Consider the following 11,506-nt stretch of genomic DNA (forward strand, 5'->3'; position numbering starts at 1 on the left):
GTCCCTCTACATTTTAGATTTCAAAATTAAAATTTAATTGTTAACATTATTAAAAAAAATTATTAATTTGTTGGTGTGACATTATGAAATTAAAAAATATATGCACCTAATAACTATATGTAACTAAAAAAATGGCATTGTAATGAATAATAATTTGACAAAAGAAATTTTACAATATTCACAATTAGATTTAAAATTTTAAATCTAAAGAGTAGAGGAATTAAATTACTTAAAAAGTAATAAGAGGGGGACTAAATTCTAAATATATAAAAAAATATAACAACTTAGAACATGAGTCATTTTTTTTCTGAAAATTTACTTACCATTTTAAAAAATGTAAGTAATTTTCTAGAAAATAACTCTTTTATGAGTAAATTTATTTTTATATAAAAATTAATTTGAATCATACCTAATATTATTATATTAATAATAAATTTTTAATTCTAATTTTTAAAAATATTAATACAAAATATTGTTGTAGCGACGTAAAAATTTTAGCTTAGCTTGGTCGCTAATTGTGGCGATTTATTGAAAAAAAGTTTGAAATTTGACGTTTGATTTTTGAAATAAACAGGGAGTTGCCACCGATCCTTTTTCCTAGGTGTGATTGGACACCTATTAGATCTCTTATTAAAACAAATAAAAGGCCAAGTTTAGGTCTACGTTAAAATCTAGAGAAAATTTAGGGTTCGGGAGTCGGTTACGCGCAAGGAAGGTATTAGCACCCTCGCGACGCCCAAAATTGGTATCTTATTAAACACATGTTGTCTTGATTTTCAAAAATACGAATTCAATTTGACATTTAAGTGTGATCCGATTGAAGGAAATGAGAAGTTGCAAGTTTTTTTGTTTTTTAGAAGGACGTTCCGTTTTTAACACGAGCCAATTAATTTCACCCAACATAGCGATGAAATCGATGACTTAATGTTAAAATCGGTACATTGCCTTATTCTTAAAATTAAAATGTAAAATTTTTTTAAAATGATAGTAAAAAAAATCCAAGAATATTATTGTCAAAAAATGCGAATAATGATGTGAATAATAAAATATATAAAATATAAAATATCAAAATATCAAAATATTAGAATAATAATAATTAATATTGACAAATAAAAAATAAAATAGAAATAAAAAAATGTACATAATATATATATTAGAAATAATAATGATGTTTAAAAATCAATACTATTAATAATACTACATCAATATGTACATATATAAAAAAATAAATACGTGATAATATTAAAAATATGTACATAATATAGTGTTAAAAATACATACATAATATAGTTAAGATATATACATAAGATAACATGTAAAAAAAATATATATAAATAATATAATATTAAAGATATATACATAAAATAGTATAAAATATATATATGTAATATAGAATTTAAAATATACCTAATATATTAAAAGAATATATAATATAATATTAAGAAATATAATAATAACAAAAAAGGAGAGAGAGGGAGAGGGTGGATCATTTTCGGCCACAAGGTCGGCCATCGTCCGGTCGCCGGACCGCCGCCGGCGCCACCGTACACGGCAGCCGGACCTCAAAAAAACTTTTTCGGTAAAAATGGGTAAGCTTCCTCCTTTTATTTTTTTTACTTTCGTATAAAAGAAATAAAATAAGATTGAAAGGAAAACAATAAGTAAACAAAGAACTTAAAATGAGAATAGACAAATAAACCTCTTTTGCTTTGATCTTTGATTAATCTTCAAAAAAAAAAAACTAGCTTCTCCAAAAACTAGCCTTCACAATAACTCTTCTCCTTAATTACTTTAAAAAGAAACCTCTCCAAAAACCCTTTACAATAACTTTCTCTCCCAAAAACTCTCCAAAAAAAAAAAATCTCCCCCTCATATACAAAATATGAGAAGGCTTATATAGCCATTTACAAAATATTTTTTATTGTTTATGTCTTCATTTGTAGGTACAAGTGATGGTGGAAAAGGTGTGGCTAGTGGAGTTGGTGGTGGAAAAAGAGTGGGAGTTGGTGGTGGAAAAAGAGTGGCTAGTGGAGTTAGTGGTGGAAAATGTGTGGCTAGTGGAGTTGGTGGTGGAAAAGGAGTGGCTAGTTGAGAAAAGTTTAAGTTGTGGGCTAGGTTTTTTTTTATTTTGATTTGGGCTTAGGGTTTGGGTCATTGGGGTTTTGATGTAAATTGGGCTTTGGGTAGTTAAGATTTTGGGTTTTGGGTTTAATTTTGGTGGGTTAGGTAAGGCTAAATTGGGTTTTGATGTAAATGGGCTAAAATTGGCCTACAACAGCTGCCCATCTTTGCTTATTATCGTGTAACGAGAATAGAGCAAATATATAAAGAAAGGCCAATTTTGCCCGGTCTTGCTAAGTATGGACTTCTTTGGTGCTCTTCTCATCCAGGTAGTCTCTTTCCAGTCCATCGCATCTTGTAGCTTTGGTTCAATCCACTGCAAATTCGGAGATATGCCTTGTAGCTTCAATCTGTTCCAATGTAATTCAATATGCTCTTCAATCGCTTCAGTGAGATAAGGCCTTGGGTCTTCTCTTCTGCCACTTTAGAAAGGCAAGATCTGATATCCTCGATTAACTCCACTGCAACTTCAGGGAGACAAAATCTGGTGTCTTCAATCAGCTCTAATATTGATTCTTTACTCGGCATGTGATCCTGAGCTCAACTCATTTCTCGCAATATGAATTGACTCTGTAAAACTAGACATTAAAAATAGAAATTGAAAATAGCTCAGCACGTGAGCCAAGGCTCAACTCACCTCTCGCAAAAGTAGATTTTGAAAATACCTCGACATGTGAACCCAAGGCTCAACTCACATCTCGCAATACGAGTTGATTTTTGAAAAATATAAATTGAAAAAACAGAAATTGAAAAGCAGAAATTAAAAAGACCTCAGCATGTGAGCCGAGACTCAACTCACCTCTCGCAATATGAGTTAATTTTTGACAAACAGAAATTGAAATTACCTCAGCGTGTCCCAAGGCTCAACTCACCTTTCACAATATGAGTTGATTTTTTTGAAAAACAGAAATTTAAAAATACCTCAGCGTGTCCTAAGGCTCAACTCACCTCTCGCAATATGAGTTGATTTTTTTTACAAACAGAAATTGAAGAACAGAAATTGAAAAGACCTCAGCATGTGAACCGAGGCTCAACTCACCTCTCGCAATATGAGTTAAATTTTGACAAACAGAAATTGAAATTACCTCAGCGTGTCCCGAGGCTCAACTCACCTCTCGCAATATGAGTTGATTTTTGAAAAACAGAAATTTAAAAATACCTTAGCGTGTCCTGAGGCTCAACTCACCTCTCGCAATATGAGTTGATTTTTTTTTACGAACAGAAGTTGAAGAACAGAAATTGAAAAGACCTCAGCATGTGAGCCGAGGCTCAACTCACCTCTCGCAATATGAGTTAATTTTTGACAAACAGAAATTGAAATTACCTCAGCGTGTCCCGAGGCTCAACTCACCTCTCGCAATATGAGTTGATTTTTGAAAAAAAGAAATTTAAAAATACCTCAGCGTGTCCTGAGGCTCAACTCACCTCTCGCAATATGAGTTGATTTTTTTTACGAACAAAAATTGAAGAACAGAAATTGAAAAGACCTCAGCATGTGAGCTGAGGCTTAACTCACCTCTCGCAATATGAGTTAATTTTTGACAAACAGAAATTGAAATTACCTCAGCGTGTCCCGAGGCTCAACTCACCTCTCGCAATATGAGTCGATTTTTGAAAAACAGAAATTTAAAAATACCTCAGCGTGTCCTGAGGCTCAATTCACCTCTCGCAATATGAGTTGATTTTTTTTTTACGAACAGAAATTGAAAAGACCTCAGCATGTGAGCCGAGGCTCAACTCACCTCTCGCAATATGAGTTGATTTTTGACAAACAGAAATTGAAATTACCTCAGCGTGTCTTGAGGCTCAACTCACCTCTCGCAATATGGGTTGATTTTTGACAAACAGAAATTGAAATTACCTCAGCGTGTCTTGAGGCTCAACTCACCTCTCGGAATATGAGTTGATTTTTGACAAACAGAAATTGAAATTACCTCAGCGTGTCCTGAGGCTCAACTCACCTCTCGCAATATGAGTTGATTTTAAAAACAGAAATTGAAAATACCTCAGCGTGTGAGCCAAGGCTCAACTCACCTCTTGCAATATGAGCTACTTTTGATGAACATAAATTAAAACCACCTCAGCGTGTCCTGAGGCTCAACTCACCTCTCGCAATATGAGTTGATTTTTTTTGAAAATCATGAATTAAAAACATCAAAATACCCAAAACCTGTCCTTTGGTAGAACTCGGGTGTCTTTTCCTTTGATTCAGTGCGACTCTCATTCAAGATTTCTTGCTCTGCTGGAGTACCTGTATATGCTATGTATGATGTTATCATGATATGCACATGTTTGTCTTAAATGCTTTTATGCCTACATGATTATGCAGTGCTCCTTAAGCATGTTTGTCGTATGTCCATTTAGCCACGATTGTTGAGGATCTGTGTTCATTTCTTTGATTCTCGACTTTCTCTTTAGGCCTTATACCTGCCTTCAAGCTTCACGAGTAATTGACGTTCCTCAGATATCACTCTTCTGCCCCCGACTGAACTTTGTTCTTACTTTAAGACTCTTGTGCTTATCAAATTTTCATCCAGGTAATGCTTAACATTTCTTTTGTTTAGAGTATGTCATTTCTCCATTTATCATGTAAATAAACACATAATGAGATGCATGAAAAAGGTCAGGTAGGGATAAAATGATATTTCATATTCATCTATTTCAAATATGGCAAATAAAGCAAGTTAATCAATGAGAGTAAAAAATGTCAAAAAGAAAGAAAGGATTGTATTCAACGGATACAAATACTTTAGATATTCGACACATGAACTCTTCCACGTTCCTCAATCAAGAATCTTTTCGAGTCTGGCTCTTTGCGTAGAAGATTTCGAGCTTTTAGAAATGCTTCAAATACTGTAGTCTCACTGTTTGACCCGCTGTTAAAACGCCACGCTCTTTAAGCCAGGTTTACCTCATTAGGATGCCCTCTCGGGTTTTCATCCTAATCTTTTGTGCTAATCAAGACGCCTTTTGCGGGTTTTCGCCTTGATCCCTCTTTTTTTTTTAAGATACCCTTTTCGGGTTTTCATCTTAAGCATAATATTTCTTCACAGCATCTGAGTTCACTGGATTCGACAACTCTTTCCCATCCATCTCGGTAAGGATCAAAGCTCCTCCTGAGAATGCCTTCTTTACGACGTACGGTCCTTCCCAGTTTGGTGCCCATTTCCCTCGCAGATCTTTTTGTATTGGGAGAATTTTTCTCAGCACGAGTTCTCCTTCATGGAATTCTCTTGGTCGTACCTTCTTGTCATGGGCTGCTATCATTCTTTTTTGGTACATCTGCCCGTGACAAATTGCCCTGAGACGCTTTTCTTCAATGAGGTTCAGCTGATCATATCGAGCTTGTACCCATTCTGTTTTTTCTAACTTTGATTCCATTAAGACTCGTAGAGAAGGGATCTCAACCTCGATAGGTAGCACAGCTTCCATTCCATAAACCAGAGAGAAAGGAGTTGCTCTCGTAGATGTTCGTACAGATGTGTGATATGCAAACAAAGCAAATGGAAGCTTCTCGTGCCAATCTTTAAACGTCTCAGTCATTTTCCCAATGATCCTCTTAATATTTTTATTGGCTGCTTCAACAGCCCCATTCATCTTTGGGCGATAGGGCGAGGAGTTATGATGCTTTATTTGGAACTACTCGCACACTTCTTTCATCATCTTATTGTTCAGATTCGTGGCATTATCTGAAATGATTATTTCAGGCAAACCATACCGGCAAATGATTTCCTTTTTCAAAAACCTGCAAACTGCAGTCCTCGTCACATTGGCAAACGAAGCGGCTTCTATCCATTTTGTGAAGTAATCGAAGACCACAAAAATGAATTGATGTCCATTTGATGCTTTTGGAGAAATTGGCCCTATGACATCCATGCCCCACATAGAAAAAGGCCACGGAGAAGTCATGACATGAAGGGGTGAAGGGGCTCCATGAATTTTATCGCCATATATTTGACATTTGTGGCATTTTCTGGCAAAATTGATGCAGTCATTTTCCATTGTCAGCCAATAATAACCGAGTCTCATGATCTTTCTGGCCATATTGAAACCATTGGCATGCGTTCCGCAAATTCCCTCATGGACCTCTTCAAGTATTTTTCTGGCTTCAACATCATCCACACATCTCAAAAGCATCTGATCCTTTCTTCTTTTATACAGAATATCCCCATCAAGAACAATCCCGTTGCCATTCTTCTAATTGTTCTTTTATCGTTCTCATTCGCTTGTTCGGGATACCTTTGATTCTTGATATATTCTAAGATATCATGGAACCAAGGCCGTCCGTCTACTTCTTTCTCAATGCTACAACAGTGTGCAGGGACCTCGTATATGCTCATTTTGAGGGGCATTATTTCTGCTTCTCTACTTGCTTTGAACATTGAAGCCAAAGTGGCCAGGGCATCAGCCAGTTGGTTCTCTTCTCGTGGGAAGTAATGAAAAGTTATTTCTTTGAATTCCTTGATCAATCCAGCCACTAAATCGCTGTACTTAATCAATTTTGAGTCCCTCACTTCCCACTCTCCACGGATTTGGTAAATCACTAGGGCTGAGTCCCCGTACACCTCCAAGATCTTGATGTTTCGTTCGATAGCTGCACGAAGCCCCATGATACAGGCCTCATATTCTGTGATATTATTGGTACAGAAGAAGTTCAGTTCCCGTCTAGTGATACCAGGATTGCTCCAATTCCATGCCCTAAAGCATTTGACGCACCATCAAAGCACATCTTCCATGACTTCTCTTTTGATGACTCGGATTCTATTTCTGTGATGCACATTAAGTCTTCGTCTGGGAAATCGAATCTTAAAGGCTCATATTCCTCTGTCGTTCGAGTTGCTAAGAAGTCAGCTATTGCGCTCCCTTTTATCGACTTCTGACTAACATAGGCAATGTCATATTCCGAAAGGAGGATCTGCCATCATGCCATTCTTCCCAATAGTGCCGGCGATTCCATCATGTATTTTATTGGGTCCAGCTTTGAAATTAGCCATGTCGTGTGATACAACATATATTGTCTAAGTCTCCGAGCTACCCAAACCAGAGCGCAACAATATTTCTCAATGGACGAATATTTTGCCTCATATTCAGAGAACTTTTTGCTGAGGTAGTAGATCGCTTTTTCTTTCTTTCCTGACTCGTCGTGTTGCCCCAGTACGCAACCCATTGAACTTTCGAACACAGTCAAATACAATATCAATGGTCTTCCAGGAGTTGGCGGTACTAGCACTGGAGGACTAGACAAATATTATTTTATCTTATCAAAGGCCACCTGGCATTCCTCGTTCCATTCTCCCGGGTTATGTTTTCGAAGAAGCTGAAAGATTGGGTCGCATTGGTTGGTAAGTTGAGCGATAAATCGGGCAATGTAGTTTAATCTCCCTAAAAATCCTCTAACTTCCTTTTGCGTGCGCGGAGGTGGTAATTCTTGGATGGCTTTTATTTTATCTGGATCAACTTCGATACCTCTTTCACTGACAATGAAGCCTAGCAACTTTCCCGAGGTAGCCCCAAATGTACATTTGGCTGGATTAAGCTTTAGCTGAAACTTTCTCAGCCTTTCGAACAACTTCTTGAGGTTCACTACATGCTCTTCTTCCCCTCGGGATTTAGCAATCATATCGTCGACATAGACCTCTATTTCTTTATGCATCATGTCATGGAATAACGTTACCATAGCCCTCTGATATGTTGCCCCAGCATTTTTTAACCCGAATGGCATCACCTTGTAGCAGAACGTTCCCCACATTGTTATGAAGGTAGTTTTCTCCATATCCTCAGGGGCCATCTTGATCTGATTATACCCCGAGAATCCATCCATGAAAGAAAACAATGAATGTTTTGCTGTGTTGTCCACCAACGTGTCAATATGTGGCAAGGGAAAATTATCTTTTGGGCTTGCTCGATTCAGGTCACGGTAATCCACGCACATTCGTACTTTGCCATCTTTTTTTGGTACCGGGACTATGTTAGCCACCCATTCTGGATATTTGGAGGCTTGTAGGAAGCCAGCGTCAAATTGCTTCTTGACTTCCTCTTTTATTTTTAACAGCATTTCGGGCCTCATCCGTCTTAATTTTTGCTGGATGGGCTTGCATTCTGGCTTTAATGGGAGCTTATGGACCACTAAATCTTCATCTAGCCCTGGCATGTCCTGGTATGACCATGCGAAAACATCTTTGTATTCGCAGAGTAAAGTGATCAAACTATGCCTGGTACTTTCTGAAATAGAAGTCCCAATCTTCACTTCTTGTTTCCTCTCTTCAGTGCCCAAATTTATTGTTTCCACAGATTCTTCATGAGGCAGAATCTGTTTATCCTCTTGTTCCACCATTCTTAACAATTCAGGAGACGAGACATAATCTTCAGCATTTTCTTCGGCTTCAAATTCTCCTAAGCAAACAGCCTTCTCAAAATCAATATAGATAAATGTATTAAATATAACTAATTTATTATTATAATATTTTTTTTATTAATTAAATGACTGATTTGTATTAATTAACTCGGTAACTTCTAAACACTTGATATTAATATAGATAAATGTATTTAGTAGAAATAGAAGCGAGTTTAACAAAATAGGATTAATGATTAACATATTCTATATTTATTAACGAATCAAATTACTCTAAACTGGAAGAGAATGATTGTTGATTGGAAAATGATGATCTCACAGTTGCTTAAAAACAATTGTGAGCCGTTGGATTTTTTTATAAATTAAGTTTAGCAGTTTTACTATCTGGAATTTTAGGTTTTAGAATTTTATTAAAATATTAGATTAATTTTATAAATATATTAAATATAACTAATTTATTATTATAATATTTGATGGCTCGCGATGGTTAGTCACCATGCGGACCGATTGGATGTCACCCTTTTTGTTTTATCTAATTTATCAATCAAAATCCTGTAACCATTGTTTAAATTAGATGGTATTGACGGATTAAATTGATTAAATTAAAATTTTGTTAAATAATAGTTTTTAAAATAAATTGGATTGTCAATTAAATTGATTAAATAAAAAATTAGCTAGGATATTAATTTAAATCGATTGACTTATGAATTGTTTTGAATTAATTGAATTAAATTAAAAATTAATTTAACTAAAATTAAATTAATTTTTAAATAATTTATTTAATTAAACCCACTATTCTATACGATAACCTTGCTTGATAGAAGTGACTTGGAGAAAGGAGTTTCATGTTTGATAGCTAAGGCTTTTAATTATTTCACTTTTTGGTCATTGCCTTGTTGGAGTTTGACCGAAGCCTTACAAGGACAACCGTGATTATTAATTTGGATAAGAACATGCAAAAAGTCCAAGCCGAAATGAAAGGGCTTTACATTTATAGCTCCCAACCTCCATTATTAATTAATACTTTAGCACGTTAATGCCCTAATATTCATGCAACGCACGTAATCATGGTTGGACAGACATCAATTTGTTCTCTATTCAGTGATATCAGTGGTCCTCTTTCTCGCTCTCTTTTCCTAATGTAAAGTTGACCCTCCACTTCCTGTATGCAAGTTGAACCGAGTCGAGGCAATGGGAACTGACTTAATAACATTCAAACTCTTTAACACCCAAGTTCAAAGCGGGCTCGACACACTATCTTTAATTGCATGTGGTCACAATCAGATTTTCCTTGTGTCCCTTCGAATATTGATCCATCGGGGCCTATAAATAGATATGGGGAATGCCTTGGTTTAAACATCCTTTGTTCTCCAAATACTTTGATCAGTTCCATAAGAAAGAAAGAAAGAAATCAAATATGAGTTCCATTTCCAAGAGTTTCCTTCTCCTTGCCCTTTTAGCTGCTGCTGTTCTTCTCATTTCATCGGAAGTGACAGCTCGAGACCTTGCTGAAACCACCACTGAAAAGAACAATGGTCTGCAACTAACTAGCATGGCTTCTTAATTAGCTAATTATTTAGTATCTCCATCTCTCAACTATATTGCATGAATTGAAATCTGTATGTTAGCGTAAATGACCATGTGGAACATTTAGATATATATGGTATTGATTTTGCAGGTGAGGTGGCTACTGAAACAACCGAGGCTGAGGCTGAGGTAGAAGAGTCCAAATATGGATATGGTGGATACGGGAGCCGTCGAGGTTATGGAGGATACGGAGGGCGCGGTGGGTACGGAGGATACGGAGGGCGTGGTGGGTACGGAGGATACGGAGGGCGCGGTGGGTATGGTGGTGGTTACGGTGGACGAGGACGTGGAGGTTATGGAGGAGGTTGTGCCTATGGATGCTGTCATTCAGATTATTACGGAAGAGGTTGCCGAAGGTGCTGCGCTTACGCTGGGGAGGCTGTGAATGTTGAAACACATGCTGATCCTCACTACTAAAATAAAATCATTCCAAGTTGCATGTATCTAAATAAGTAAAGTGGCATAGCAAATCTTACAATTTCCTACGTCCTAAATAAAGATGCTTCCTTAATATACAGGAATTATGTATTACTAAGATAAACTTTTATTTTATTTTATTTTATTCAGAAATATCATTATCATGCACATACTTAAGTGTTTGTCAGAAGCATTATCATAGGAATAGGGATTTTGGATATGCGTTGGAGAAAGCCATTAATAAGCTTAAATAAGTGTTTAGTTGATGTCATTAATTAGAGGCTTTTATGAAATCATTATTGGAGAAAGCCATTTAATTCTCCTAAGCGGCGTCGGTTTTAAAATACGGTCCGGTCTGAATCAATGGAGGTTATCCAAACACTCCGCGTCCGTTTGTTTATACGTACAAAGTTTTACGAAAAATATTTTTTATATTTTTCTGTATTTATTTCATAGAAAATAATTTGGTCAATAGAAAATAACTTACAATTCAACGTAAAATAAATCATTTTTCCTGTAAAATAACTTATCATTTTGAAAAAGGTAAGTTATTTTTCAAAAAAGAGCTCCTCTATATATAAATTTTTATATAAAAATTAGCTTAAATCAAACTTAATATTATTATATTTATAATAATGTTTATTTTTATTTTTTAAAATATTTAAAATTATTAAAATATTATATTTTTCAATACTATTAAACATACATATTTAATTATTTATATTTAGTCAATTAATAAATATAATTTATTATTTTAATAAATTATTTAATATTTCAATTTTATTTTAATAATAAATTTTAAAAATAATAATTTTAAATAATATTATTCACATATTATTGAAAATATTCAATAGTAATATTTTAATAATAAATATTTATTACAATTATAAATATATTAATAATAAATGTTTTGTAGTATAAAGGTTAAAATATGTAATTTAGTCTTCGTAGTTTTATTTTTAAGAATTTAGTCTTTTTGCTTTTCAAATTTGAAAATTAAGTCCAATTATTGATATCGTTAATTTTTTT

At 35.0% G+C, this 11,506-nt stretch overlaps 1 protein-coding gene across 1 annotated transcript; it reads left to right on the forward strand.

Annotated features, from left to right (window-relative positions):
• Positions 1-9,734: 9,734 nt before the first annotated feature.
• On the forward strand, positions 9,735-10,624 carry LOC121231806 (glycine-rich protein). The gene is made up of 2 exons (XM_041116564.1): positions 9,735-10,008; positions 10,152-10,624. The coding sequence occupies exons 1-2, from the start codon at positions 9,816-9,818 to the stop codon at positions 10,475-10,477; spliced, it is 519 nt and encodes a 172-aa protein (XP_040972498.1). The 5' UTR covers positions 9,735-9,815; the 3' UTR covers positions 10,478-10,624.
• Positions 10,625-11,506: the final 882 nt, after the last annotated feature.

The sequence above is a fragment of the Gossypium hirsutum genome, chromosome A07 (assembly GCF_007990345.1).
Source record: "Gossypium hirsutum isolate 1008001.06 chromosome A07, Gossypium_hirsutum_v2.1, whole genome shotgun sequence".
NCBI classification, from domain to species: Eukaryota; Viridiplantae; Streptophyta; class Magnoliopsida; order Malvales; family Malvaceae; genus Gossypium; species Gossypium hirsutum.